This window comes from Centroberyx affinis, unplaced genomic scaffold (genome assembly GCF_046629955.1).
Source record: "Centroberyx affinis isolate AG114_WGS23_722 - 3 ecotype Tasmania unplaced genomic scaffold, CSIRO-AGI_Caff_v1 ptg000987l_1, whole genome shotgun sequence".
Lineage (NCBI taxonomy): Eukaryota > Metazoa > Chordata > Actinopteri > Beryciformes > Berycidae > Centroberyx > Centroberyx affinis.
Genome location: NW_027279554.1, coordinates 242012 through 266127, shown reverse-complemented (window position 1 = coordinate 266127; position 24116 = coordinate 242012). Strand labels below are relative to the sequence as shown.

At 39.4% G+C, this 24116-nt stretch overlaps 1 protein-coding gene across 1 annotated transcript in view; it reads right to left on the bottom strand.

Moving 5' to 3' along the window:
• The window catches only part of lmbrd1 (LMBR1 domain containing 1), an 86259-nt gene that overhangs the window by 35647 nt on the left and 26496 nt on the right, over window positions 1–24116 (bottom strand). The window contains exon 7 of the mRNA XM_071522439.1: window positions 10339–10412. Within this exon, the coding sequence (XP_071378540.1) occupies window positions 10339–10412 (74 nt within the window). The remainder of the gene's footprint in view (window positions 1–10338; window positions 10413–24116) is intronic.

The window sequence follows — 24116 nt, the reverse complement described above, 5'->3', positions numbered from 1 at the left end:
ATGGTGGCGCTATACCATGCAACTTTACCAGTATGCCAACATGCCAATAACCCTTAAACCATAAGGCCTAGAATACCCCCCCCACCCACCCACCCCCTCAGATTTAGTGGCTCAACATAAATCCATTGCACATATTGGTTGTTCACCATTCTGAATTTCAAAACTTATGTTTTGCTATTTCTTTTTGCTATTTCCACAAAGCTTACAATCAGCTACAGAATTATTGGCACCCTTCATGAAAATGAACAACACATACAATGACATACAATTTTGGGCTCAAACATATTGGAGAACCGTATACTTTTATTTTAACACAATAATTTTTCAAACACAAAAAGTTTTATTGAGTAGTACAATCTTTTCTGCAAAACATACATTTCAAAATTATTGGCACCCACACGACTAATATTTGGTAAAGCCTCCCCTTGAGAGGATAACAGCACTGAATCTCTTCCTATAATGTCTGACAAGGTTGGAGAACACTTTTGGAGGGATCTTGGACCACTCCTCCATGCAGAAAATTTCAAGATCTTTGATATTCTTAGGTTTGCGCTCATGGACTACCCTCTTCAATTTAGACCACAGGTTTTCAATAGGGTTCAAGTCAGGAGACTGAGATGGCCATTACCAAATACTGATCTGATTTTGTGTTCCCGCAACCATTTCTGTGTTGAGTTTTGATGCATGTTTGGGGTCATTGTCTTGTTGAGAGATCCATCTACGGCAAATCTCAACCTCCTAGCAGAGGCTACCAGCCTTTGGGCTAAAATATTCTGGTTCTTAGTGGAATTCATTATGCCATAGATCTTAACAAGAGCCCTTGGACCACTAGCAGCAAAAAAGACCCAAAGCATCAATGATCCACCACCATATCACATTTTACTGTGGGTATCAGGTGCTTTTCCTTGTATGTAGGCGTCCTTTGTTGCCAAACATGCCGATGGTGTGCATGACCAAAAAGTTACATTTCGGTCTCATCTGACCACAACATACAATTCCACTTGTAGTTCCAGTGATGCGTGGCAAAGTTCAGGCGCTTCAAAAAGCTTGTTGACATGGAGGTGGTGTCAGTTGATTTTGAAACTTGATAACCCCAGGATTTCACTAAACTGTGCAGTTGTGAAACTGTGATCCTTGGGTTTTTCTTTGCCTCCCTCACCATCTTCCTCCTCTGAAAGGTCTTTGGTTTTCCCCGTGGTTATAGATGACAAAGACATTTCACATGTATGCAACCTCATATTTATACCCCAGTGAAATTTTTGCTAATTTTCATGAACGGTGGCAATAATTCTGGAGTTGACATATGGACTTCCAGATAACGGCTATTACTCAGAGTTTTGACAATCCAAACAGTTTGGCCGTGGCGCACAAATGAAGTTGACAGAGACGTGTGTAGCAGCCAATAATGTAATAACTACTGTTAATGTAATAACTGCCAATAACATAATAATTTTCCCATTCTTAATGTAATAAAAGTTGATAATGTAATAACTTACCAATAATGTAATACATTTTCTGAACCAATAACATAATAACTTTTTGTGCATAATGTAATAAGTTATTACATTATTGGCTGGTTATTACATTATTAGCTGGGTTTTAAAAAAAATCATGAAAATGTAATAACTGGAGCCAATTATGTAATGTAAGTTTTGTTTATACCATGGTCTGGGTGAATACTCAATTCTGATTGGCTGCAGGGTGTCCATTAATTCCTGATAATGTACACCTACTAAGTAGTTCCAGTGAAACTGTCTGTTCGCCGTTCTAAATTAATGCGCTGGCTACGTAGTATCAGCCTGTATCTAAAATGAGTAAACATAGCATAGTGCCTCATCCTCTGAACGCCACAGGATGGCGACTGTAACACACAAGCTGCAAGAAGTACACTGCCCCTCTGAACTTACTGATACTTTGCATCACATACGGTAAGCGATCATCTCACATCCCATTCGCTATTCAACACGCTACTTCAGGCTGCGGCCGACAGTACACATGGCCTATCTCATTTGTTCATGAAAATCTTGATATTGATTTGGGGACAATGACATGGCTGGCTAGCTAGCTAGTCTTGTTGTTAAACATACTGTCAAATTATATTTACTGTTTGTCAACCGTACGCAATGTTATTGACTTTGAATGTTGCTAGCATAACGTTAGCTTTCTGGCTCATAGCTGAGCCAAAGGGTTCTATGAGCTGAGCGGACTAGAAATATCTCCCGTTGTCGTAGCTAAGGTTTGTCCTATGTACTGGAGTAGTGAACAACATTTCCATTGCATAAGAACCTTATGGGACAGTAATGATTGTTCCATGGTATTAGTCAAACCCTCAGGTGTTACCAGGGAAACTGAGTCATGGCTTGTGGAAAAACTTTAGATTTTGATTACAAAACGCATGAAAATATAAATTAATGGTCTTAATTTTTTTCTTTGGCAAGTGACCATGGTATAAGCGGGATAATGCCCTTCGAGGTGTCCATTATCAGGAATTAATGGACTCCAAGGAACCTCCGCTGCGCGTCGGACGGTTCAGGCCTCCCCGTCGTCCATTAATTCCTGATAATGGACACCTCGTCGGGCATTATCCCTTACTCATTGGCTATAAAGTGTCACACTTCCATGACACTTAGCCTTACTGTTGCCTCTTACAAATAGCTGCTCAAACCTGACCACACACGCACGCACGCACGCACGCACGCACGCACGCACGCACGCACGCACGCACGCACGCACGCACACACGCACACACACACACACACACACACACACACACACACACTTACGTGACTGTCCCACAGCAAGTATAACAGGCAGGACAAATACTACAGCTGTCTTTTCTCTCTCTGTCTTTCTCTCTAGTGTTTCTCTCTTTTTCTCACTTCTCAATTCAATTCAATGAGTTTTTATTGGCATGACATACATGTGTACATATCGCCAAAGCATACAACAAAACAACAAATACAACAAATGTATAATGATACAAGAAAAATAGTATGAATTATACAACAGATCAGAGTTTTCTTTACATTGAATATTCTCTTTTTTCTCTTTCTCTCCTCTCTCTCTATGTTCAAAGAAGTTAAGTTTTGAACTAAAAAATAATAATAATATAATAATAATTCCTTCAGTTTCAATAGGGCTTCGCACAAGATCGTGCTCGGGCCCTAAAAATAAACTTGTCCCCCTTTGTTGAGTTGCTGACTCTTGGACTGAAGTGAACTAAAATAATCAGAGACATATTTTCAGAGCACATCTTTTCACATCCGTGCAGTAATATAATTTATCGTCATGTTGTTACTTTGTGATACAACACAAAGCCTCTTTACCAAGAAAACAATTACTCAAAGATTCCTGCTGACCCAGAGTTCATGTTATTTTTGTATAGCAGTTAAACTGCTATAAAAGATTTAAACTCTAAGCTCCGGTTGTAACGGAAAACATCAAATTCTGGGATCATGTTAATAATGGAAATAACATATTTTAATAGTTTGTATCTTTAGTACACACTCAGAAACACACACACACATTCATACACGCACGCATACACACGCATGTTGAAGTGCACTCACACACACACTAGGAATTATGACTTTTTATTACACACGTTGAAAGGTAATAAGCGATTTAATTTAATTCAGTAAATACAGTTTATTTAGTTGAGATTCATGCACATAGATTAACATTTCTTATATATTTAGTGCAAGAGGATATACAAATTTGTGAGATCATTCTAATTAACCCTCAGAGACCCACGGGGGCGTCTGCGCCCTCGGCCGACATTACTGTCTTTCAGAGGCTGTAGCGGGCTCAGTTTTAAAGCTAGAGTGAAGATACTGGTACCATATGAAACTAGACGACCTAAGGCAACCATGTTATGCTAGCTTGTCGGGAAGGGGGCTAAATAACGCTCCAAAGTTAGGCTAAATTTTGGCGAGGGAAAAAATGGCATGGCCATATTCAAAGGGGTCCCTTGACCTCTCACCTCAAGATATCTGAATGAAAATGAGTTCTATGGGTACCCACGAGTCTCCCCTTTACAGACATGCCCACTTCATGCTAATCCCATGCAGTTTTTGGCAAAAACCATGCAGTTTTTTGCATGCAGTATAAATGTGTTATTTTCGCCTATTCTAAAAATGGTGTATTTGAGTATTTCTGCATACTGGGGTCCCTAAACAGTCTTGAAATTTCATAAACTGGGTATGACTGGAAACCTGAGACTCTTGTGGATCCAATGAGCCCAATTGTATTAATGTGTGATGATGTTAGTCCCCATAGTAGCCATTTCATTGTAGTGAGACCATTTTTTGAGACTTGACCTCACTGTATAAAATTACCTATTGTGACCTCTAGGATAATTACAGCCTCATGAAACTTTACAACCACAAACAAGGGGGCCTAGGGCATTCAGAGGATGTATGGCTTTTCTATGTATATTGACAATAACAGAGCTGCTATGCGTTTATGTGGGTTGGTGGATATCGGAAGCCAAGGACACACAAAACTCCAAACAACTTGCTTATTGTCCAAGGTGCATTCCTGATAGAACATGACTTAACACCTTTTACGTATTATAAGGATTCACTCTTCAATTTGGCATACATCCAAAACATCAACTAACTTAAAAAAAAAAAATCTCAAAGCATAGGAAAAATATAACAATGTTCCCTTTTGAAAAAAAACCCCCACATTAACAGCGACCACTGCATGCAGCCGAATGCTACTTTTTACCTTCTGGAGCAGCCACATTGTTGACACCATCTGCAAGTAACTCTGAGTATACGTAATAACACCTGCACCTGCACCTGGGAGTGCACAACTACCTTTCATTGTATGTGTACCTGTGCACTTTACAATGACAATAAAGCTGAATTGAATTGAATATCAAAATGTTTGTTTACACGCACTTACCAGGCAGGAACCCTTACAACTGTACAAAGTGCCTCTTAAATAGTATATTAGTGATATACTATATGCAGAGGGCAGTACAGAACGCGTATTATACTAGGGTGCGAAAGCCAAGAGGAGGTGAGACATCAATGGCCCAGCTTGCACTAGGTCAACCTAGTCTTATTATTATTATTATTTCAGTGTTTTCTTTTTTACTGTTCCTATTGTCCTAAAGACGTGTATTTTAATATGCTCCTACCCTTTTAGTTGAAAATATTTTGTGTTTTATCAAGGTTGTTGATGATGAGGTCTGAAATTTGAAATTAAAGTCATGAATGAAAGCAGTTAAGTGTTAAAAACTGTCTATAGATTAAATTAAACAATTTCATTCAAAATCCAGTAATTTCATTTGTTCATATTATGGAAGTGAAAAGGGACACAGTTAGACAATGACACTGATAAAGTCGCCTAGTTTAACAGCTTTGTGACAGGGCTCAAAAACGGATTCATTAAACTTCATTTAAAAAGCATGTGGGGAGAAATAAATATAATATAAATGTTATATAAATATAAATTAACATGTATAAATAAAATCACAAACAAACAGCGAAAGAATGGAAAAGAAAAGTTTTTAAGTAAGTTTAGGGCCCCCATCTTCCCAGGTCAATCTCATGGACTGTGATTAGATCGGCAGACATTAATCTCTTCAACTTTTCCTTCAGCATCAGCATCTTAAGGCTGGCAATTTAAGAGCCAGAGAAAGGTAGGTGCATGGGAGACAGAGCCATGAGAGCCATAAGTCAACGTGCTAGCCAGGCTTTTAAATCAAGCCAAAGGACTTCACATGATGCATGAGCCTTTAGATCGACCAGGGGGCCTCTTGTCATCACTGTTAGGGAACAATCGAACATGGAGTGGATAAGATGAAGATGATATGAAAGAAATATGCATATGCAAACAGGCACATTATAAAGTGACTGTACCTGCAATTCAATGGAATGTCATCTCAAAGGCAATGACAAAGCTACATTTAGTTTTATTAAATTAAGGGAATTTGCGGAGCCCTCTAAACAAAAAGGTTTTAGTGTCAGCAAGGGATTGTTACAGCTGTGGCCATACCCCCAGAAGATTCCCTAGTGTTTCCTTGTGTTTCCCTTTCCCTGTGTTCCCAGTGCTCCCCTGTCTGTCTCTCTCGCTGTCTATGTTTTGTTTGTGTGTGTATTGGCGTGGGCGTGGTCTCCCTTCCTCGTTTTCCTGGCTCCCGGCTCTGCTCATCCTGCACACCTGTCTGCAATCGGCTCATCACCTCTCCCAGTCTGCTCACCTGCCTCTCATCAGCTCATCTACCTGCAGTATATCTACTGCATCTACTATATCTACTATATCTAGTCAGTCAGTATTTGTCGCCAGATTGTTGTTTCAACCACAGTGGTAGTTACGCTTCCAGGCCAAATCTAGTTAGAACTTCTAGCGACTTTGTCCCTTCGTGTTTCCTGGGACTAACCAGCCTTTCTTGTATCCCAGGATCATCACCCGCCTGCATGCTAGCAACCTCCTAGCCTCCAAGCTACACCTGCCTGCCACGCTTCCGCTCATCCCACGCTCATGCCAAGCCCCGCTCCTCCTCACCATCACTCCCCCTTGCAGCCACCGGTTTCCCGTTCCCTGCCATCACAGGGTATATGCAGGAATCCTGAAGTTAAATTCAATACCTTTTAAGACCTTTTCAATATATTTTAAGACCTCAACGCCACTTCGAGCTGTAACCGGTTACATCAGCGACACACCTTTAACTTACATTTAGTATACACTGATTTTGAGATCAGATAGGCCGGGAGGGAACAAAGCTCAAGAGAATAAACTGAGTGACTAACCCAAAGGCAAGGTTTATTAAAAGTAATAACAGCAACACGCTCGCACACACACACACACAACACGGTCATTAACAAAAATCTCTGTGGTCTTTGCATGCTTTGCTCTCTTTCCCATTCACAAATCAAATCACAGCATGAATTTTTCTATGGTGTTCCTCAAGGTCTTGGTGTCTTAATGTGGTATTTTTGACAATTTTTATCAATTCTCAAGTGGTCAAAAATGGTTAAATTTTGCACCAAATCTGTGTAACAAATGGTAGCAACAGCAACACGCTTGCACACACACACGCACAACACGGTCATTAACAAAAATCTCTGTGGTCTTTGCATGCTTTGCTCTCTTTCCCATTCACTTCCCATAGTACTTTCCACTTAGTGACAGCCTACACAGAAGAATCCCAAATTCGCCCAGTGCACAAGAGGGCGTCTCTTAACTTCCAGGTTATGCATTACTGTTTCCGGTTGTAGTTTGTTGAAGTAGTTGTGAGGAGCAAAATAAATAAATTCACGCAAACTTTTAGCACACAAACTCTTTGGACAAATAGGCTATTCACACTGAAAAAATAGCTACAAAATTTAATACCTCATAAAATGGAGATTAATACTTTTTAAGGGCCTTAATTTTCGCTAAATTGGTTTATTACCTTTTAATACTTTTTAAGACCCCGCGGACACCCTGCATCAGCCCCTCATCCAGATCCTCCCTTACAATAAAACCTTTCCTTACCAACACCACCCTGTCTGTGTCCTGCGTTTGGGTCCCACCTGTGTTCATAACAGGGATCCCAAATGTAGGAGAGGAATGCAATTTGGAATGGATGCATGGGGTGCCTCAAGTAGACTGAAGGTTACCGAGGAACCCTGTTAACCGAACTGGATGTACAAACAAAACATTACCACATATAGCAGGCATGAATAACAATGGGTATGTGTGTGTGGCTTGCCCTTCAGATGTGCCCTATCAAACAATCTGTAAGAGATACAACTTATTTGTATTGTCTTTGTAGTTTTCATGAAGCATAAGTTTTCTATTAATTTTGCCCATTGAAATTACTTCAGTCTAGGCTACATTATCACTAAAAGATAAAAAATGTGTTCAAATAAATGTGGACATGTTTATGCATACTGATAGTACTGGCTAATGAAGATCTGACAACGAGCAATCAATACATTTTTAAACATATGGTCCAGCGATCCCTTTCAATCACTTTGCAAAAGTTGCTGGCTAATTCTGTAAGGTAGCGGCTGTCATTGCACTACCTGTGGTGCTGTTATCAATCTAACCAGCTGCAAGTTACGTATTTTACCTCAAGCAAAGCTCAGAAAACTAACAGCGTGAACTTTATAACTATGCATGATAGCCATATCCAGTGTAGCCTTAATTTATGATACCTTAGCAGTAATATAAACAGAACAGAGAATAAGATAAAGATGGCATGTGTGACCCCGACAGGGTAAAGTACGCATGAAGCACAAAAGTTGAAAGGGAATAGTGGAGGCAACATGAAAAGCCAACAGTACAGTAAGTTACTAGTCTGGGAAGGAGTATGAATTGGAAAAATATTTTTTAGAAAAGGTTTGAGTGTTAAGCAATCTGCTGTCTGAGGTACAGTTGATATAGCTACAGGACTGTAACTGCACTGGAACACCTTGATAGAAGACAAGCACATTTTATCATGAGTGGTGAATTTCCTGACAGCTTTTGACCAATTAGTAAGGTTTTGCATTTAATCAATTCAAAGCATTGGTTTATTCATTTGGATACATAGATGGACCAACAGATAACAAGCCTGCTTTAACTAGAGGATACTTAATATTCGCTCAAAGAAGATAACTCCATTCTACGTCTGCTGTGGTTGAATTAGTTTGCTTGCACTACAGAAAGTCACACTGGCCAAAAAGCTATGATGGCAAGAACTTGCTTCGTTTTGTATTAATTTTAAGTGCACCAGGCTGCAGTGTTATATGCAGTTTACATCACAGAGAGTTGTTTGAATTAAGGGTGAGTGGCTACCTCTGCGCAAAGAGTAGTGATAAATTAGCCCAGGAGTCATGGAGAACATTCTTGCTGCATACGGAACCCGTCACTTAGGTTCCATTAGGTTAATCATGCATAATAGTAACACATAGCAAAGAATGATAAATCACCCAGCTCTTTGCAAATATGGGTAGGGTGCCACCAAGAAGGGTTTTGGCGCTTATAGATAGGGCAGAGAGGAGAGAGCAAATAAAGTAGATGAAAGGATAACAGCGAGATGAAAAGAGAGTTTGTATGTGTGTGTCTGTGTGAGACAGAGAGGGGGGCAGCTGCTGTTGTCTTCCACAGGGCTTATTTCTTTGATTGACTATCAAAACAAGGAACATCAAAAACAAAGACACACTGGGAGTCTTGATTTCCACAGGGCATTCACCAAGTCCATAGCAACATGGGGTCAATTCAAATCTGAGCACATTTCCATCCTCAAAACTTGCTGGGTAATTATCCGCTCTTTAAAAGAACTGCGAAAAGCAAAGTGAGGGAACAGTGGATAAAATCCCAGCTGAGATGGATTATAGGTCCTAAAGGGAGATTGGTTCTACAACTTACTACACTGGGTTGTGTATTATTCATTAAGAGCTCCACATTCAATTGTTGTGTAATTTGTCAAATAGGCCTCTTTATGCTCGACAGAAACTGGATAGATCGGGGTTGGCTGTCACTCTTACTCTCACTCCCTGGGTTCATACAGTTTTTTCTTCTTTCCCCACAGTAGGCACTATTCTGTGTTATTCCCACCCTGACACCAGTGCCACCACCTCCACGGAATGTTCACAGTCTAGTTACCATGATAACGGCTGTGAAAAATGGACAACATTAACAAGTGTTACAGCACAGTCAATTTTTCTGATCTAGGGAAAAATGAAAAACTGCAGAATGCTGAGGGAATCAAAATATAGGCATATATTAATGGACATTGAGGTAGATCTATATATATAAATAGACAGCAGATAAGTGGGGGAGGGTGCACATACATCATACAAAAGTTTCGGGCACTAAGGTGAAAGACAGCAGTCTGAGCAATCTGAGCAATTGAATGCCAGAGCTCTAGAATCACAAGGCATTACTAATACTGAAAGGCCACTCCATCACTAGGTGCATCTCGGCCAAAATGATGGGAACCCATTTGTACACAAAAAAAATTAAGTAACTGCACTAAATATGAACTCAAAGAAATATGGCATTTCACCAACACTATGACAACACATGAGCTGACTAAATGTCAAACATGATATATCCAATGGAAAAATCCCATTCATCATGTAAGAGACACAAAAAGACAGAAAGCGGAGCCTTACTTAAATCTGACAAAGGGAAAATCTTTCTTTCCTGGTCTTTCTGCAAGGATGTTACCCAAGTTTTACAGGTTAAAAGGACTCCTCATCTGAACAAAGAGGAGAACATGTCCCATTAAGCCACTGGGCTGGCAACTTTTGGAAATCATCCCATTGGATGAATAGCCTTATTTTATGTGCAGATATAGCCCTCATGAGCACATAAAGCAACACCAGCCACCCGTCTCATGTCCCCACTCACCGTGTACGTGATCACTGCCAGCATGCCAATCAAGGTCAGGGAGCTGATGGAGAAAGACAGAGCGGGTAGGCCATCTGCAGGTGGAGAGAACAAAGCCATTAGAGATTCAACCTTCACCTCTGACAAAGAACATTGGTGGACTCTGGTGAGACAGTGTGCCAAATGTTAAGAGCCTACTTTTCCTGTATCACAAATAATGTATGTGCACTTTGGCAACATTTCAGTGAGCTGTTGTTTATGCACTTTGTTAGATTAAATTAGGATTTTTTTGTATATGATCTACACACAATAACCTGTCAAAGTGGATTTTTTATTTACAATTGTTTAGATATTAACTTTTTTTTTTTTTTTTTTTTCTGGTCAATTTTTCACAATATCAACTAATACAGTTATGAAGGTGATTTAAATAATACTACATCAAGAATAAAACAAAATAAACATTATATTATTATATTAACATTATATTGTCTGACCGGGGAAAAAAAAAAAGGTATAGGCTGAAGCCTAAGCTTATTGTGCCTACCCATAATACTTAACAAAACATTATCCTTGCTCTACCCAAAATAGCTGTGAAACAAAACAAACAAAAAAAGAAATTATAAAAATAAATATATAAATATATAAATTTGCTAGAGAATCACAACATCATAAAACTGTACGCGTACCCTCTACCCAAAATAGCTGTGAAACAAAAACAAACAAAAAAAGAAATTATAAAAATATATATATAGATAAGTAAATTTACTAAAAAAAACACAACATCATAATACAGAAACAGATAAACAAAACAAAGACAGTTCATAATTGTCATTCATTTCTCAGTGTTGGTCACAGCTTTTGTATCTTTCAAATGTACTGTTTTTGAACATCTTCTTAAACTTACATATATTACTACATTCTTTTAGTTCATTATTACAATTATTCCATAATTTGACCCCTTTCACTGTCACACATCTATTTTTTACATTTGTCCTTACCCTCTTTTTTTCAAACATATAATTTCCCCTGAATGGGTACCTGCTCTCCCTCATTGCAAACAACCCTTGGATACAGTCAGGAAGTGTTCTGTCTTTTGCTCTAAACATTATTTGTAGAGTTTTAAGGTCTACTAGGTCCATAAACTTTAAGGCATATGAATTCATAAATAATGAGTTGGTTGGATAATTATAATCAGCCTTATTGACAATTCTTATGGCTCTTTTTTGCAGTATAAAGATGGAATTTGTGCTGTGCTAGTTTTGTAAGTGTTTCCCCATACTTCCACGCAGTATGTAATGTATGGAACTATGAGTGAGCAGTATAGAATAAATAGCGAGTTATAATTCAAGATGTCCTTAGTTTTGTGCAGTATTGCAATGGATTTAGACAATTTTGATTTGATATGATTTATGTGAGATTTCCAACAGAGTTTATGGTCTATTATCACTCCCAAGAATTTGTTTTCATACACTCTTTCAATTTCTACATCATTAATCTTAAGAGTTGCTTCAGAATTGATTTTACGATTTCCAAACACAATGAATTTTGTTTTACTTAGATTTAATGACAATTTATTTGTATCGAACCACTTCTTTAGGGTATCCAGTTCCCCTTCAACTGTATCCAGAAGTTGCTTCAAGTTTTTTCCTGAGCAAAATAAATTTGTGTCATCAGCAAAATATAACAAAATGTAACAATTTTGACACCTTACAAATATCATTTATATACAGTACAAAGAGCTTTGGACCCAGCACCGAGCCTTGCGGAACCCCACAGGTGACCTTCCTAAGTTCTGAATCAAAATTATTTACTTGAACATACTGGTATCTATTTTCAAGGTAGCTTCTCAACCAGGAGTGTGTTACCCCTCTAATGCCATATCTTTCTAGCTTCTTCATAAGTAAACCATGATCAATGGTATCGAATGCCTTTTTGAGATCTATAAATACTCCCACTGTATATTCTTTATTGTCTATTGCAGTTGAGATATTCTCTACTAGTTCCATTAGTGCTAGTGAGGTAGACCGCTTAGCTCGAAATCCATACTGGTGGTCACTTAATAAGTTATGCTTGTCAATAAAGTTATCAAGTCTTTGTACAAATAATTTTTCTAATATTTTTGAAAATTGGGGAAGCAGAGATACCGGTCTGTAATTGGAAAATAAATGTCTATCTCCATTCTTGTAGATAGGAATGACTTTCGCTGTTTTCATTTTGTTTGGAAATATGCCTGTGAGGAAGGATTGGTTACATATATGAGTCAACGGTTTCGCAATACATTCAATAATTTTTTTAACTAATGACATATCAATGGAATTGTAGTCAGTAGACTCAAAATGAAAAGCTAAAATGTGCTTTGACTTGACCATCCACATTGACTCAAGTTGCATCCCAATTTCTTTGAATGTCCTTGAGATGCCTGGAGTCCTCCTGTGGGCAATTCAACTGGTTGAATATGATTTAGACCTAAACACATATGTTTCTGTAAGGTCCCACAAATGACGGTACATGTCAGAAACTCTACCATGAAGTCCAGGGATCTGTCTGTAGAATATAGACAGAATTGTGAAGAGGCATAGATCTAGGGAAGGGTATAGGAAGTGTATTTCTAAAGTGTTGACAGATCAAAAGGCAGTAGGTTCCATCAGTAGGAAATGGAATATGGAATTACCCAGACTCTTCCCAGAACTGGTCATCCGACCAACTGAGCAAACAGTCAAGAAGGACCTTGGTGAGGGTGGTGACCAACAACCCAACGACCACTTTGACAAATCTACAGTTCTTTTGCTGCAAAAAAAGATCTTGCCGGAAGATCTTTATGGCAGAGTGGCCAGAAGGAAGACCCACCCTCTCTTTGGCCATTGAGATTGAAATCACTGAATCACTGCAGTCAAACCAACATTATCAAACCTCCTCTAGTAATACTAACGCCTTCTGGACAGGAAATTAGAAGAATGAAAGGAAGGTCTGCTCCCAAGGTGTGTAAATTTATTACCACCGAGGCTGTACACAGGTAACGTTTCCAGGGTGCTGTTCTTCAGACCATCACACTCGAAACATCACCTGTAAATAGGTGTTTTTCTATTAAACAAATAACTAAAATAATAATTCAATGAATGAATTCCGTGTGGCACCTGTTGTTAAGAAACGGTGTGTGTTTTTGTCCTTTTCTATCCATTTATAAATTAGTAAATACAATGGCACCTGGCATCAGGCACCTCCTAAAAGTAAAACAGTATAAAATGTATAAAAATGGCATAAAAGTCATCACAATATTTAAAATGAAACAACATTAAGATAACAGCTAGATAAAAGCGTATTTAACTGAGCTCAATTAACCTTTCAGGTGAAAGACAGCAGTCTTGTCATTTTCTGTACCGGCAATTTGAGGCTTTTTGTGGCGGTAGATCACTCACAAAGCTTTTCATAATCTGTGTGCTGCCTGGGGTGATACATGTGAAGATGGTGAAACAGATTTGTTGTTGAACTTTCTAAGTGACATATATCCATGTCGTGGAATTAAGTCTTCTTAAGCGGGTTATACAGAAGCACAGGTCACCGTCAAATTCCTTTTGTTAGCCTCCAGCATGACTCATTTTGTTGCGGTGACTGGGTATTTAGCCATGCAGCAAGTGGCAATATGTAATATGCTGCTGTGCTGACATCCTTTTCCCACGTGATGCAATCTGCATGCTTATGGTTCACATGCACATAGTTGTGCGTCATAATCGATAAAGATATATGGCATTTTGCTGGCATCTTAAATATGTTATTGCAAACTCTATGATATCACCCACCCCTAGCTGTATGGGTACTTTTCAGCGGCAAGAACTGGGAGACTTGTAAGGATAGAGGGAAGAATGAATAGAGCCATATACAGACAAATTATTGGGAACCTGCTTCACAGTGTAAAAGACCTTAGATTGGGGCAATGACTTATGTTCCATGTCCTTGAGTTGCCTAGCAAAAACCCAGACTCAAATCCCATTGAAAATCTGCTGAATAACTTGAAGATAGCTGTTCACAGATGTTCCCCATCCAACTTGACTGAGCTTGAGCAAATCTGCAAGGAAGAGGGGGAGAAAATCCCCAAATACAGGTGTACCAAGCTGATACAGATGTATCCAAGAAGACTTGCTAGGGTAAATTAGATATTTCTGTATTTAATTTTCAATACATTACCAAAAATTTCTAAAAACAGGTTTTGTCTTTTTTTGTCATATTTTGTGTTGATGGTTGACAAAGACCCTGTTTAATTCAATTTGAATTGAGGCTGCAACACCACAAAATGTGTAAAATGTCAAGGCCGTTGAACACTTTGGGTCTTTCTCAATACATGTTCTTGTGCATGGTTCTCGGATGGTGACTTGGCAGAGGGGAATGAATAGGAAGCCCCACGATTCATTGCGAGAACAGTGCATCACATCAAAACAACACAACCAGCATCCGGTTGAAACAGATGGGAAAATGAACAGCTGTGTGTCTTAACTGATTGTGTGCATGACGTCAAGCACACAGCCAATATCAAACTGCAAGGATAGGCTACTTCTCTGTGCTCACGTTCCTGCTGAGTTATTTCTCTCCAAGACAACTGAGAAGAATCTTCTCCAAAAGGCCACAAGAGTTGACTCGGCATTCCTGGATTTGATACTCGCCCTTTATGGAGGCATTGTAGCAAACAATCTCTTTAGGAAAATGTTGGCATTGCTTTGGAGGCAATGCAATGGTTAGCGAGGGAGCTAAAAAAAATAGTTACAAAAATAAATAAATAATAAAAATACTGCCAGAGCATATTTACAGATTGCCTACTCTAGGCAGTGTTAGTGACAGCAGCAAGCCTTGCTAGCTTTGCTAGGCAAAGCTAATTATCCCAATTCATGCACACTTTCCTAAAATTATGTTTTAGTTGGTAAGCTATTACAATTGGGTGAACAATTCCTGTCCTCTAGCTCATGAATTAGGAATGCACAATGTCTGCCCCCTCATTCTTTTTCCATTACTGTCATTTTGTAGATTGAACACAAGCATAGTATTTAAACATCTGGATCCTTCACTGTAGGTTGAGTTGATGTGTGTCACCTTTGATTGAGGCAGAAAGGGGACCACCCATCAGGCAAGGGCAACAGTAGGTGTCACACCAGCTGTCAGAGCTGGAGCCCGAAGACAGGGATTGATGAAGAGACTGATCGCCTCTCTCCCCTGTCAGGATCCCACCTGTCATAGGGTTCCAAGTAAAAGCTACACAGTTGTCTTTCGCGGTTATCCCAACCCCCTCGGCAGCAACCTAGTGGTGCTCAGCCCACCTGTCAGCATGGGCATAGGTGGGTCTCTGCTTGCCTTTCTCCTTTCTCCTTGGGAGTGACATTTGATCAGGAATATGAAGTCCTTATTCAGGGCATGTATAATTTGAGTTGTTTATAACATTTATCACTCTCTTTTAAAGGCATTTCACAAGCAGCAGGACAAAGAGGGGGAAGATGGAGATAAATTATATACCTGGTCTCTATTGTATTGTATGCAAAAAGAAAACTTTGAAGTCAGGCAGCTGGGCTGAACATTAACATTTGAATGGATGTTTCCTATTCCCGAGTGTTTCATTGTGATTTTGCAGCCTTTGTTTAGTGGTGAGCTTGGTAAAGGAGACAATAGCTCCATGTTCTGCATGGAGAGCATTCTGTTCATGAACTCTGCACAAAGAGAGGGATAGATGTTTGCTGCCTCTCTGCTTGGTTTCTTGAGCAGATTTTCCGGGGATTAAACAGAGGGAATATTGTCTATTATCGGTGGTGCTCCACATCTGTACAGCCTCGATTCCAACAGCAATGGAATGAGGTGGCTCTTATCTCACCGCGCATATATAGCCCTTCAGGCTTGCGCGCACACAGGAGACTTGTACAGAGAGGTGTTTATTAAAGAGCTCCTTTAGCCGTAGCACACTGCTTCTGTGGCATGATAGAATCATGCAACTACGGCGACACATAAAGCTCACACTAAGATGAACCAAACGGAAGTAAGAAGCAGCTGTAAGGTTTAGGGATGGGATACACAGGACTGCACCAATAACCATATACTGTCAAACCACAGTATTTGGAGGCTTATAGCAGAGTTGGGAAAGTTACCATACATTTATCGCCATAAGGTTTGTTTGCTCTTTTTGTGGGTGAAGTTGAAAACTAAAACAACCAACTGTTCCACTTCAAATGGGGGTAATAGTTCTACTGTTTTACAGAAGTTATAGAAAAGAAAAAGAAAAAAGAAAAGAATGGCCATAGATGTGGTTCTAAAACCTGAATGTAATATTTTATTTTGGGCACAATTTGGCTTCAGTTCCAATGTTGAGGAGGAACTAGTCAATTTAGATAAAGCAATATCCCACACTTGAGGGAAGGCAGAAAAACGTCAAAAGATAACAACTTTAAACAACTCGCCCTCCACTATTTGCTGAATTTGGACAGCAGCAGCACTTCAACTGCCTCACCATGAATTTCTCATCTGAAGTCTCTAAAGCATTTATAAATAAAGTAACCCTTATTTATACAGTATATATATTATTTATATACCCATGCAAATAATTTTATGATTGCATTAGCAGTACGCATGCACAGTTGATAAAGTACACTCTAAAACAGAAAGGATTCTTCAAAGAAACTTTAGGGTTTCTCCAATTTGAAAATGTGGAGGAACCTGTATAATTCTCCAAGGAACCATACAGAACAGAATGATGGCATGTAAATATTAAGCTATTTAGTTTCAACTTGTATTAGCTATAAAAGGAGGGAAATAGAGCATACAAATTTTCACTACAATGGTGTTCATCTAAGAAAGACACAAGGAGCTCTGAAACAAGATTAAAGTAACAAAAATAATGAAATGTAGGTACTCCTACTACTACTACTACTACTAATAATAATAATAATAATAATTATAATAAATATAGCCACAAGCGACGATTGAGGGGTCCAAGCACAATTTGGTAAGACAGACAGATAGACAAAACATTACAGAAGGTCAAAAGACACACACAAAAAATAACATGTTGTGAAGTTCGGACATGCAGTCTAACACCGGCTTTTGTGTTGGCCCGTGACTTCTGTCAAGTTCATCTTTTCATATGGTCATTTGTCCAAAAATTAGAAACTTAAGACATTATGCTTAGTGGTGTGAGGAGACAGCGTTACTCACAGGATTTGAACCCATGATCTTTTGCATGGTAGACCTATTCATTAACCATTAGGCTACTGAGTCCACAGGGGGGCAATGGCGGGAGCACAAAAAAACATAGGGCCAAGTAATGAGACTGTCCAAGCTATAGGCTATTTAGAGACTTAGAGTATTTTAACTATGGTCAACTATGGTTACAATACCACCAAATGTTGCATGCTACCTCAGAGTTGACCTGTGCACATATGTACCAAATTTGTTTAAGGTAGGCCAACAACTTCCTGACTTATGGCAATTTTTGTATATTAGGCCTTGCCTACAAATTTTGAAAGCCAGTTGTAGCAAAACGGTATGGACTATCAAAAAACTGCTCGATAACTTTTGTGCAGGACAGTCCAGACATGCTGTGAGCGAAAATTGGTGAAGATTGGCAAAATATGTAGGAGAAGAAGCGAAAAAACTGTTTTGGACAAAATTCAACATGGTGGAAAACCTTGTGGGCTGAAATGGGAGTGGCCTATATGGATAGATGCGACTTGGCCCAAGGAATCCAGCAATCAAGTTTTGTTTTGTTCCTATGATCTACAGTCACTGAGTTATGGCCTTTTAAAATTTGAAATGTTGCTATAGCGCCCCCTATGGGTGAAATGACACCAATTTTTGTATATTGGCTCAGAGTACATACCTGCACACGTGTACCAAGTTTGGTTACCATAGGACAATGCGTTCCTGACTTATGGCGATTTTTGTGAAATAGGCCCCACCCACGACAGTTGACCAAACTTTGGAAGTCGATTATATGAAAACGGTGTGGAATATCAAAAAACTGCTCAATAACTTTTGTGTCCAGACATGCTGTGTCACAAATTTGGTGATGGTTGGACAAAATTTGTAGGAGGAGTAGCAAAAAAAACGGTTTTGGACAAAATTCAAAATGGCGGAAAATCTAGTTAGGTGTGGGGCGGGGCCTATATGGATGGATGCAGAATGAACCAAGGAATCCAGGGAAAGTGGAATTTTGATTGTGGCCCATATGGTTCAGACGTTATAGGCCAAAACGTAAAGTTGCTTGCTATAGTGCCACCATGAGGCCAATTGACGTGGATTTCGTAACCTGAGTAGTGGCTGAGACTTTGGACCTATCTGCCAAGTTTGGTCGCTGTAGCTCTTACGGTTTCTGAGATCCAGATACTTTTAGGACAGAAGAAGAAGAAGAAGAAGAAGCAGAAGAAGAAGAAGAAGAAGAAGAAGAAGAAGAAGAAGAAGAAGAAGAAGAAGAATCCGAACAAAAACAATAGGGTTCCCCGCACTATGTGCTTGGACCCCTAATAATAATAATAATAGGCTCTCAGGACACATTTCAAATCTTGACAACCGCATAATTCTATAGCGAAAGCAGTCACATAAGTAGTTTCTGATCTATGACTACAGTTACACTTCATTTCAATGTGACTTCTATCATCCAATCCTGCCAGGACACATTATGTGACAGATCTGGATGCACAAAAATCAGATTTTGCTCACATTGTTGTCAGATCTTTAAAACCAGATATAGAAGTGGTTTGGGTTGCATTGAGATTGGTTTTATGGACATTGGGGTTGGATTACGTCCAGACTAGAATCACAATGTAAAGAGGTGAGAGAGAGAGAAAGCTAAGTTTGGAGACAAAGCGATATGATATAAAATCTGATCTTTAGAGTCAGATCTCAAAAATCACATCAAAATGGCAAGTGTAACTGTTACAGTACCTATGCAACACACATAAAAAATAGAAAGATTATCTCTCTCCCCCACTATCTCCCCCCACACATCTACGTTTTACAACTCTGCAACTCTACAACACTGCAATGGTGTAGTTGAACGCTTGCCAAGCAGTTACACAGGAGAAAAGGCTCCAGGCACTGATGCAATGGCAGACAACTTTTTTTATTCAGATTCTGAATACATTAAGTGACTATGAAATATTACTACGCATGCTCAAATTCCCATGGTCACTATGGCTGTACTAGGGCACCAAGAGCAAGAAAATATATTATTTTTTGTTCTCTAAGCACAACTCATAGAAAATGATGAAAGGGTGGTTCACTTTATCTATTAATGTTAACGGTCTATGGCTATATCAGTCTGAATAGAAGGCTAAATGAAGCCACTGTCAAGCCTTCAAATCTACAGTTTTTCTTATGTCAGCTTTTATACAAAACAATACAACATCATTCATAAGAGAATCATATTACACCACGTATTCCCACAGCACTGTATAGTCAAGGCCGGCCGCCTTGACAAAAAAACATCCCACCTTCACTATAAACCCCTAAAGAAATCCAAAACTCTGTTATTTATGCAATTATTTTCAAAATCGCCAGCAAAAACTGAGCAATGTTGAGCATCTAACCCAACCAATCACATCCTGCTTTAACTGATAAACTTTGTTATCCTTCAGCAGGTAAGCCAATACAAATTTGACTTTTCAAACACAATACAAACGAATCATGTTTATTTACTCTTGCATATTAAAAAACAGCAGAGAGAAAACATTAAGTGCATGTTATTTATTCAGTTATTTAGGTTATTCAGCCACTACCACCTTAATCTTACGTATCAAGACCTCTGTGTAAAGCAAAACAAGGTCTGGAGAAATTCAAGCAGAACAGTTGGTTAGAAAAGGGTGGAGACGATATGTCGTCATGCTTAAAACCAATAAAATTGCGCAAGGGTGGAGCATGGTGTTGGTGCGTTGTCCTACTTTTACTGTAGCCTGTTGGTAAACATGCCATTACATTCCTGTTTTGGAGCAGAATCTTCAAGCAAAGAAGCTGTCATTGACTCCATTTGATGTCGAGAGCATACTTCTGACAAAACAGAAGCAAGTCTTAAGGAAAAGTTATCATCTTTTTTATCATTAGCGTAGCTAAACTAAAAAAAGAAAAATTGTTTCTACCCGCACAGAAAAACAAACCAGAGGTGCTGTTTCCGGGGTGTGCGTTTTCAAACTCGGAGACAACCTCTGGCTCCGCAAAGTCTCGTTATCAAACATTTTCTGGCAAGAAGTCCTCCAGACCTCCGTTAGTTTGACACGCAGGTGTGGCTACGTGAGATTCCACATTGTGGATATTGTTAGACAAGGTCCACTGACATTTATAAACACCTGAGAGACCTGTTCAAAACGTTCAAAACCGAAAATGTTCAAAACCAATTACTACAAACCAATAAAGTCTGCGAAACATGAAATGAACATGAAACATGGAATGCTGAATCAACTTTTCCTACAAGGCAATCCAGTCCCAGTGAACCAACAGGGTGAAAGCTTTTGGAAATTATATTCACATAAATGGACAGAAAATCCTTTCAAGATATAGATGTATATGTACAGTACTATGTTATAGAGCTCTATTGTTGTACCGTTAAAACCCTCAGGTAATGATACTGTGCATTGATACACATGCACAAATATCCTATTTGAGCTGGCAAATCCATTTGTTTCTATCAATTTTCATTGCAAAACAGAGAGAAGCTTGGCAGAAAGTTTCAAGAAGCGATATTTTGCAATTTCTTGGCAAAATGCCGAAGCTGCACTGAAAACAGGACACCTGAATATCTTATTTGCAGCTCATCAGTTGGAATAAATGGGATTCCCTAGTAGCAAAAAAAATAAAAAATGTAAGTGCCAAACAAACTTTCGCTCCATAATGCACGATCCGCAGGCAAAGCACTTATGTCATACAATCTGAAGAAACAATAGAAAATTAGTTGGATGTAAAGGACATTTAATGTTTAGGCTTTGACAATGAAACCTTTTAATTTTTAAAAATTACCAGTGTAACAGAGTGGTAGTTTTCCTCTTTCAAGCTACAGTCTAGCATTAATCTACTGTCTGCTCAATTTCAAAAGGTGACAGAAGTGGCTAAACCCACTAAAGTTCTTACTAGTAGTATAAATGGGACAGTTAAATGCTAATTAAATACTCTGTCAATGATAGGATGATACAATGCCTGACAGTTTTAACAGTGCAAATAAGGCCTGAAGAAGGGCTTCTTTAACTGGTGTAGAAGGCTGAGGGGCAGCCATTACTCATTATGGCATCTTGACATCAGCGGGCTATCACTCTGTCAGATTACAAATCCAGTCTGAAGCTGCAATGGCTCATACCCTACATCATTCTGTGTTATGGAAAGAAGACCTAACATTTATTATTATTGCGAAAAAAATCAGTGGTTTCATATTCAAGATAATGTCTGATGTATCTTCAGAGCCCTGAGAGTCCAGGGGAAGGATATGAGGACTGTGACCGTTTTAACACCTCTTCAAGGACAGTGGTTCTCACACAGCAAGTCACAGAATAACTCAAGGCTATCACTGGATTACTGTGGATTTCAGACGCCTTTCTCTCCCGTGGGCTAAGAGGCTTGGGGAGAGAAGAGTACCTCTTCTCAATTGGTCTAGTGCAGTTGAGGAATTAGGCTTACTTTCCCACCCCAACTGCAGATGGATAGTTGAATATTCTCAAAAATACACTAGCTTGGTGCTGTATTCCCTGTGTATGCAGTTTTATGTCAGGGGAAGCACAATAAGAATGCAAACAATTCTCAGAGGAACTGCTTTTATTATCATACTATCGTATACATACAGATGCAAAGAATGCCCTGAATGCCCAGAATCACTGCAAGCAACAGGCAATAATGCATTATTATGCTGTATGGCCTTGAGAATGAATAGCATACCTAGTGATCTTGAATGCATCCAGGCATCATTGGAGCATAGTGAAAAATGTAATGGTCAGCCCATTTAAGATGCAGTGGCCTAAATTAACAGTCACAGCAAAGGGGTCAGGAGGCTTACTTAGCAAGAGTGTCTTCCCTTTGCTCAATTAACCTCCCATCTGGAGAGAGAAGAGATGGGGAATTAGAAAAGGGATGATCCTCACATTTCCTCCTCAGCAGCCTAGCCATTTCCCCCTGTGCCAAGGGAGGAAGGTTGGGAGGAGCGTGTAGGGGTCCACTACAGTGAAGAGAGGCAGATGGGTCGACTTCCTCCTTGATCCCCAGATGGCATAAGGCCAGAGGATTGTTAGTATTCCACATTTGGAGCTATTCCTGCATGAACAGGAGCATGGGCAGAGGCTATGCTCTATTCAAAAAGCCAAGATGCATAGAGAGGGCCTTTATACTCTTGAAATCATGCAGTGAACTATCAATTCTAGACTATTTGAATTGGTAGATTTAAATATCATATCTCTGTGTTCAAAATGAGGCTATATAGTCAGAGAGAACTCACTGTACTAGCATTTTGTTTTGCTTCAGAAATATAAATACAATTGTTGGTAATTGTTTAAATGTGAATATAAAATTTAAACAGAAAATTTAAAATTAAAGTTTTTAATATGTTAATCTCGTGTGAATTAAAGGAACAATCAGTAATATGGACTCTTTAGTAACATCTAACGGCAGCCATAGGAACTACAACAACATCAGCAAACGTGTGTCTCAGTGGTGAGCTACTATGTTGTCATCAACAAAACGCCCGGATTCCACCGGGGGCGGCCGCGTCGCGTTCTGGCCGCCGGAGCTGATCGCGGCCGCTCTAGACAATGCTTGTGATTCCACCAGACGTGCCGCAGCGTGTTTCAGAAGCATCCCAGAAGCGGCTCTCTGATCTGCTTCACTAAAAATATGCACCTAGTCTATTTTTGACGGAAGCCGCGACGAGTGGCGTCAAGCTGCACAGAGCAGATCGAGCTGGGCAGGAAATCATCCGGTCAATTTTCAAAATAAAACACCCTGTGCAGACTCCCGATCATATATCACATCACTACATCGACGTCATAACCAAGGAGAAAAGGAGAATAAATAAATAAAAGTGTTCTCCTCCTGCTAACAGACACTGTATGTGAAATATAGATACGAAATAATTATGAGGATGAATGTATTTTTTAACAACTAAAACACAGCCATAAATCTTTGATCCATGCTGTTCATAACTGGACTTAACTGTATTAACTTTGAATGTAGGCTACAGCACAACAAAGTAGGAATTAACAACAATAACTACTACTACTACTAACTACGTAACCTACTGGTAGAAGCACAAAAATCAAGGAAAATGACCAAATCAGCAAGTCAAACAAACCGGCCAGACAAAACGCTCTGCTTCTGAAATGCTCCCAGTGTGGCATGAAGCCGTGCGGAGGACGGAACAATACCGCGTCGCAGACGCAACGTCATAGATCCGTGCCCGGTGGAATCCAGGCGTGAAACGTTAGCTAGCTAGCTAGCCTGTGTGGCTAACGTTAGCTACATCATAGGTTGCATACCTGTTGCATATCCTGTCTTGAAGTTTTTCAGAGTCCTAATCTACCTCCACCTTTGAAATGCTGCAGCAATGTTCACTCGGGTTTTGGAGCGGGCTTTGTCATTGGCCTTTTTGGCTTCAGGGTTAGACTACAGATTACAGAGGCAAATTCTATAACTGTCTTTAAATCCAAGCTTAAAAACTATTTATCTTCACTACTATTCAGCCAACCTAATCTGGCTGTGGCTATGGCTGGGCAGCATTGGTGTCCTTTGTGGTCGTTGACTCTTCTTCCCTCTTCTGTGGTGGTTGTGGGCCATGGTGACTGAGACGGCGCTGATGTCCCTGCACA